Source organism: Suncus etruscus, chromosome 3 (genome assembly GCF_024139225.1).
Source record: "Suncus etruscus isolate mSunEtr1 chromosome 3, mSunEtr1.pri.cur, whole genome shotgun sequence".
Lineage (NCBI taxonomy): Eukaryota > Metazoa > Chordata > Mammalia > Eulipotyphla > Soricidae > Suncus > Suncus etruscus.
The window spans coordinates 163532051-163538977 of record NC_064850.1 but is presented as its reverse complement, the minus strand read 5'-3'; the positions used below and the strand labels follow the sequence as shown (position 1 = coordinate 163538977).

The 6927-nt window shown below is 48.4% G+C and overlaps 1 protein-coding gene across 1 annotated transcript; it reads left to right on the top strand.

The window, feature by feature from the left end:
• Positions 1 to 1451: 1451 nt before the first annotated feature.
• LOC126003461 (zinc finger protein 24) lies at positions 1452 to 6534 on the top strand. The gene is made up of 4 exons (XM_049769710.1): positions 1452 to 1570; positions 2832 to 3332; positions 3539 to 3686; positions 5738 to 6534. Exons 2-4 carry the CDS (start codon positions 2913 to 2915, stop codon positions 6274 to 6276), a joined length of 1107 nt encoding a protein of 368 aa, XP_049625667.1. The 5' UTR covers positions 1452 to 1570; positions 2832 to 2912; the 3' UTR covers positions 6277 to 6534.
• The last annotated feature ends 393 nt before the right edge of the window (positions 6535 to 6927 follow it).

Here is a 6927-nt window from a genome sequence, read left to right as displayed (position 1 = left end):
TTTTTATCACTGGAACCACATACAGTCCCCCAAGAACCACCAGAAGTGATTCCTGAACAGAGTCAGGAGTAAGCCCTGAACACCCCAAAACAAAAAGAGAGAGAGAGAGAGAAAAAAAAAAAAGGAAAGCAGCATCATAAGATTCCTAGGGGTTCTGGGGGAGACCCTGTTATTGCCAAAATGTAAGGGAGTGCTATAGCATTAGTTCTTTGATAACTTGCTCTCTCATTCAGAATACAACAGAGGCTGAAGCCCCCCCCCCCACTTCCTGCAATCCTCCCCCAGAAAGGGCACTTTGCTAAAAAAGGGAGAAAGCCAAGACCTGAGGATCTTAGAACACTTCTGCAAGGCTGGGCCTGCGCCTCTGACATAGAAGTTAGACAACAGGCCTCCTTTGTGTGGTTTCTGATGCCTAACATGTGACCCAGCAATGTGACCCACACACAATTCATTCATTTATTCAACAAACATTGACTGAGCTCTCTATGTACCAGGCGTTGGTCATCCGACGACTCAGTGGGCAATTCTGTGGTGAATAAGACAGTCCCTGCCCTTGTAGAATGAAGGAACAGAAACGCAACCAAGCCAGGGAGTCAAAAAAGTGAGATGGATGTCTACGAACACTTGTTAGGGTGGTAAGACTTCCCTGAGAAAAAGTACTTCAGTGAAGCTGACCACTCGGGCCACAGAATCAGTCCTAAAGTAGGAACTGACTGACCCTCAGAATTCGGCCAGGCAAGGAGCCGACAGACGGACGGCGCGGGGCCTTGGAGGCCCATGCCAGGAGCCTTTAGGTCTGAATTCAGGTAGTGAGAGGCAGCAGTCTTTCAATGAAGTACTTGTGATCGCTTCTGCAGCCGTTTCCTCTTATTTTTTAAATGCAAAGCCGAATGCCGAAGACGGCCTCTTGAGAGATGGTTCAGGCAGCTGAGGTTGTGCAGCAGGCAGGCCGAAGGCCAGGTTCCGCCTGGGACCCCTTAGCCCAGAGGAGCCTCTCGCACACCTTGCACCTTGGATTTGCAAATGCAAGTTGCCCGTGCCTCAATGGTCTCGGCTAGGAGGTGGGGATGAAGCAGAGTCCCAGTGTCCTGCCGAGGGTCAGCTGTGAAAATCACGCAGGACGGTGCCTGGCACGACGCAGCGGGCGCACCAAGTTCTTGACTCCTTCCGAGCATCCCGGGGCGGTGGCGAGGACGCGATGAGATCACGCACGCCAGGGGGTTATGCAACCGCGAGCACAGCTCTCTCCCCGCCAGAATCCTCCCTTTATTCTCCGCTCTCGGACGCGGCGCCCAGAACAGAACCCGGCGCCGCGCCAAGCGCCGTCCGCCTCAAAGCGCTCATTGTGGCCCGGGTGTCGGGTTCCGTTCCGTTCCGTTCCGTTCCGCCGCGCCCCGCCCCGGCCCGCCCCCGCCGGGCGCGCGTCTCCATGGCAACGCGGCGCTTCGCTCGCCCCGCCCCCGCGGCCCCGGACCGGAAGCGGCCGCGCGGGGGCTGCTGGGAGACGCGGCTCGCGAGCGGTTCTGCGTCGGCCGCCGACTGCCAAGCGGCCGCGGCTCCGGAGCAGGAGGTTCGCGCCGGGCGGGCGGGCGGGAGCCGAGGCGCGACGAGGGCGCGGGGCTGGGGAAGAGCGCGGGCCGCCGGGCGGGAGCCGCGCAGGGCCCTTGCTGGGCTGCCGGGGAGCGCGAGGGAAGGCCGGGCCGCCGGCGGGGCCTGCGCGAGGACGCCGAAGGCTGGCGTCGGGCGGGCGCGCGACTCGCTCCCGCGGTCCGTCTCCGCGGCCTCCCTCCCCCCTCTCCTCCCCCCTCCCCCCAGGGCCGGTTTTGTTCTCGTCGAGGCCTCCCGGCGGCGCGCGGGGGCTGCCGGGAGAGGGCGGCCGCGCGGGGGCTGCCGGGACTTGTAGTTCGCGGGCCGCGGCCGGAAGTGCCGAGCTGGGTTTCAGCCCGAGGGACGGGGCCTGGGAGCTCCCGGGGACGCGGGCGGCAGGAAGGTGGGCGAGCCCGTCACCCGGAGCCCCCAAGCCCAGGCACTGCCTGCGCGCCCCTCTCTGCTGCGGCTTTTGAGTACAGCGGCAGAGAGAAAGGCAAGGTAGAAGGACCCCAGCCCCGCGCACGTCCAGTAGGTGCACGATTTCATGATCCATGCTGTCAGCAGTGGCTTGGGCGTGACGGTGCAAATGAAGCCCCCAAAAAGGGTCAGAAACAGCCCCGGGCTTCCCTGAAGATGGAAGCGGGGCGAGGTGGGACTCATCTTCCAAGGAAGGACTGTGAGCGGCTCTTCTTGGGAGAACAGGCCGTGACTCATGCCTGTTGTTCGGTGGTGAAGCGCTGCTTGGCATCCTAGTGGTGGTGGGGGGCCTCTTTTTGTCTTACGCTGGCCCCTCTGGCTGAGCCAGTGAATTTTCTTAATGTGTATTTGAATTTCAGGATGTTCCTAAGTGTAACTAATAGCTTCTTTGAACTTAAAAAGGTGTTTTGTTCAGTGTTTTTTATTCTTTTCCTTTCTTTAAGCTGATAAGGAGGAATTCCCTAGTTTTGACTGGCAGGAACACCAGCCCTACTGGGTAGCATGCATTCCGGGGCTAGGTGTGTTTCGATGACACTGAGGTGAGCACGCTTTCCCATGGCTTTGTGATTCCTGGAGTGAAATGGGGTGCTCGGGATAGAACCTGGGTCAGGTGAGCACTAAGCTACTTCCCTACCTGATGTGATGTCTCTCTGGCCCTGTCACTAGAATTCTTAATCCATTAAAAGACTAGATACTTTACTTCCTTTTGTCAGAATATGGCCAAGTTGAAAGGATATTTGATCTTTTTTCCCTTGATGCCTTAGGAAACCCTAAGAAGAGTGCAGGACAGCTCCCCGAGGCCTCCTTCCATCCGTGGCTTTCTTTCCTTGAAGTAATACATCAGGATGTCTGCACAGTCAGGGGAAGAAGATTCCATACTTATCATCCCAACTGCAGATGAAGAGGAGAAAATCCTGAGAGTGAAGCTGGAGGAGGATCCTGATGTTGACGAGGGATCAAGTATTCCCTGGAACCATCTCCCCGGCCCGGAGGTGTTCCGGCAGCGGTTCCGGCAGTTTGGATACCAGGATTCCCCTGGGCCCCGAGAAGCTGTGAGCCAGCTTCGAGAACTTTGCCGCCTTTGGCTTAGGCCAGAGGCACACACGAAAGAACAAATCTTAGAGCTGGTAGTACTGGAGCAGTTTGTGGCCATCCTGCCCAAGGAGCTGCAGACTTGGGTTCGAGAGCATCATCCGGAGAATGGAGAGGAAGCAGTGACAGTGCTGGAGGACTTAGAAAGTGAACTCGATGACCCTGGACAGCCGGTGAGCCAGCTTATGTCACCTCCTGAGTCGGCAGCAGTAGGCATAATAGTAGTAGGCATGAGCCACTCAATTAATCGCTCCTATTTTCCTTATTCTTGCCACTGTTAACTGTTGTCAGGATTTCTATGCAGTGCGCCCTTATGATATTTATTGTGTGCAGTTAGCTCTTGTTCATACTCTAGCTGAACCAGTTTTACTATTTACAGGTTTCTCTACGTCGACGGAAACGGGAAGTGCTTGTAGAGGAGATAGTTTCTCAGGAAGAAGCTCAGGGATTACCAAATTCTGAGCTTGATGCTGTGGAAAACCAGCTCAAGTGGGCATCGTGGGAGCTCCACTCTCTACGGCACTGTGGTGAGAACTAGAATTCTGCTTGCAACTTTACTTTTTCTTCAGAAACTTTGTACAAATGGGCATTTGGGATAATTCATCTTTTTTACAAAAGCTATTTTGCTGAAATAGGCTCCCTAACTACAAAAAGTTTTAAATGCATAGGACATTAGTTGGTTTTTCTCTGTATATTGGTAATTGATGGCATGTATGTTTTGTGTACATTGATAAAACCATGCGAGGGATTGAACCCAGGTCCATCCCTGATCAGCTGCGTGCAAGGCAAAAAACCCTACTGCTGTGCTATTGCTCTGGCCCCTCATAGGACATACTTTTATCCCATTATATTTAAGAACCACTGTTTAGGTTTTTGGAGGAAGCATTTCTTTTCTTTTTTTGGGGGGGGGGGGTTGGGTTACACCCAGCGGTGCTCAGGAGTTACTCCTGGCAGGCTCGGGACCATATGGGATGCCAGGATTCAAACCAGGGTCAGTCCTGTGTTGGCTGTGTGTAAGGCAAAATGCCTTACCCCTGTGCTATATCTCTGGCCCCAGGTAGCATTTCCTGTTAGAATATTTCTTGCCTGCTTAAATTCTAGATTAATTTTCATTTACTCACACTGCCTTATTCTAGCACTCTAGTCTTTACTAACCAGGGGAACATTTTTCTTTGCCATTTGTCCCCACATTCATACAAATCTGTTTTTCTAAATATTCAGGCCTCACCACTACTCACTAGCCCTTTAAATTTTAATTGTTCTCTTTCCTGACTACTACTGAATTATTGATTATAAACTTTCGTTATTTACTACTTAAAAAAATTTGGGGGGGGGGTGGTGGCGCTAGAGGTAAGGTACCTGCCTTGCCTGCGCTAGCCTTGGACGGACCGCGGTTCGATCCCCCGGCATCCCATATGGTTCCCCAAGCCAGGAGCAACTTCTGAGCGCATAGCCAAGAGTAACCCCTGAGCGTTACCGAGTGTGGCCCAAAAACCAAAAAAAAATTTTTTATTGCTTGGTTTGGGACACACTTAGCAGTTCTCAGGGATCAATCTTGGTGGTGCTTGGGGGACAATATGATGTGCTGGTAGGATACAGGATTGAACTCAGGTCTGTCACATAGGGTGAGTGCCGTACCTGCTAGACGATCACTCCAGCCCTGTTTATATTTTTCTGAGTGTTGTCCTCTTTCTGTCACTATTATTGTTACATGTCAAAGCTGGAGGCTTTGATTAAGATTTTCTTATTTCTCTACTTGTAGATCATTCGGGCTTTTTTTTTTTTTTTTTTTTTTTTTGGCGGGGGCCACACCCAGTGACGCTCAGGCTACTCCTGGCTATGCACTCAGATTCTATTGCTCCTGGCTTGGGGGGGACCATATGGGACGCCAGAAATAGAACCGAGGTCTGTCCTGGGTCAGCCATGTGCAAAGCAAACACACTATCGCTCCGACCCCGGGCTTTTATTTCTTGATCCTTTTCTTTCTTAGTCCTGTATCATTTCTGGACCCAGATTGCTTATTTTATATACCATTGTACTTTTGAAGGGGCTTGATGGGTCATGACTGGTAATGCCCAATCATGACTTTGTGCTCAGGGGATCACTCCTGCTAGTGGTCAGGTGACTATTCAAATGTACTATCTCTTTCACCTATCACCATTCTATTTGATGTAATTTCCCCCTTTCTCAAAGGAAAATACTGTAATTTTGTAAAGGCCAAACAAAGTTTAACCCAACTCGAGCTGTATCAATTTGTCTCTCTAACACATATAGTCTAGCTATCTTTTTACTCATTTTCTGACTACAATTATATAGCCTACTCACTTATGTTACCATTTTTAAAAATGCAGATATATTTTTAAAACCTCTGCTTATGTGATCATGACATTTTCTCATTAATTCATTTACTTGGTTATTTCATCTTTTTTTCTTTGGAGTGTAAGCAGCCTCAAGACTATTCAGAACTATTTAGAAATTCATGCAAACTTTTTATTTTAATGAAATTTTTAAGAGTTTTTCTTCGCAATTCTTTCTCAGAATAGGAAGTGAATGACATTGCATTTTCTTTTTATTTCAGAGGATGATGCCAGGACTGAAAATGGAGCATTAGCTCCAAAACAAGAGATTTCTTCAGCTGTAGAATCTCAGGAAGTTCCTGGGACGCTCAATATAGATGTTCCTCAAATTTTCAAATATGGAGAAACCTGTTTCCCCAAGGGAAGGTTTGAAAGAAAGAGAAATCCCTCTCGAAAGAAACAACATATATGTGATGAATGTGGAAAACACTTCAGTCAGGGCTCAGCCCTTATTCTTCATCAAAGGATCCACAGTGGGGAGAAACCCTATGGATGTGTTGAATGTGGAAAAGCATTCAGCAGAAGCTCCATTCTCGTGCAGCATCAGAGAGTACACACTGGAGAAAAACCTTACAAATGCCTTGAATGTGGAAAAGCCTTTAGCCAGAATTCTGGGCTTATTAATCACCAGAGAATCCATACTGGGGAGAAACCATATGAATGTGTTCAGTGCGGGAAATCGTATAGTCAGAGCTCAAATCTTTTTAGACATCAGCGAAGACACAATGCTGAAAAACTCCTAAATGTTGTGAAAGTGTAAGCAATTACAAGAAAAATCAGCACTCAGGTTTTTTTCTTTAGAAATGAAGACAAAATTTAAAACAAATTATTCATAATGGTTTTGTTTCCCTATAGACTGCTAGAAAATCCAATGGGGAACGTAAGAACTTGTCACTGACCATTATTATTTTGTCTGGAAAGGAATAGTGTCATATCCTAGAAGCTGAAATTTTAAACTGAATTCAGGTATTGATACCTAAATCTTCTATGTGATGTTTATATTATTTTTTCCAAATAATGAGCTACCTAATTCTTTGTCCCTTTCTTAAAAGTTTCCTTTTTAGACAGATTCTGTGTTGATTTTTAAAATGTTCTTTGTAAGGGTACATTTCCTTTTACATTAAAAGGCAACATTAGAACTTATAATGAACAAAAACCCAACACATCTTTTCAGAATGTCCTCTTCTGTTTCCTTTTATCTAATTTGAATATACATTTCAGAAAATAGAAGATAAAGGATAACTAAAAGCTTCAAAGTAAAATGGGCCTTAAAACTCAAGTAATATTTTTAAACATCAATCACTGAATGGGATGTCAAGATTGGGGAGGATAGACCAATATTTTGGCTCCCAACAGATGAAGTATATCAAGAAGGTATCTAAGTATCTGTGTACAGGAAACTCCAAAATAG

Excerpts from the sequence above, each read along its gene's own strand:
- LOC126003461 (XM_049769710.1), top strand. The coding sequence starts at position 2,913 with ATGTCTGCACAGTCAGGGGAAGAAGATTCCATACTTATCATCCCAACT. Across the intron at positions 3,333-3,538 it reads TCGATGACCCTGGACAGCCG|GTTTCTCTACGTCGACGGAA; the intron begins GTGAGCCAGCTT and ends TACTATTTACAG. Across the intron at positions 3,687-5,737 it reads CCACTCTCTACGGCACTGTG|AGGATGATGCCAGGACTGAA; the intron begins GTGAGAACTAGA and ends TTTTTATTTCAG.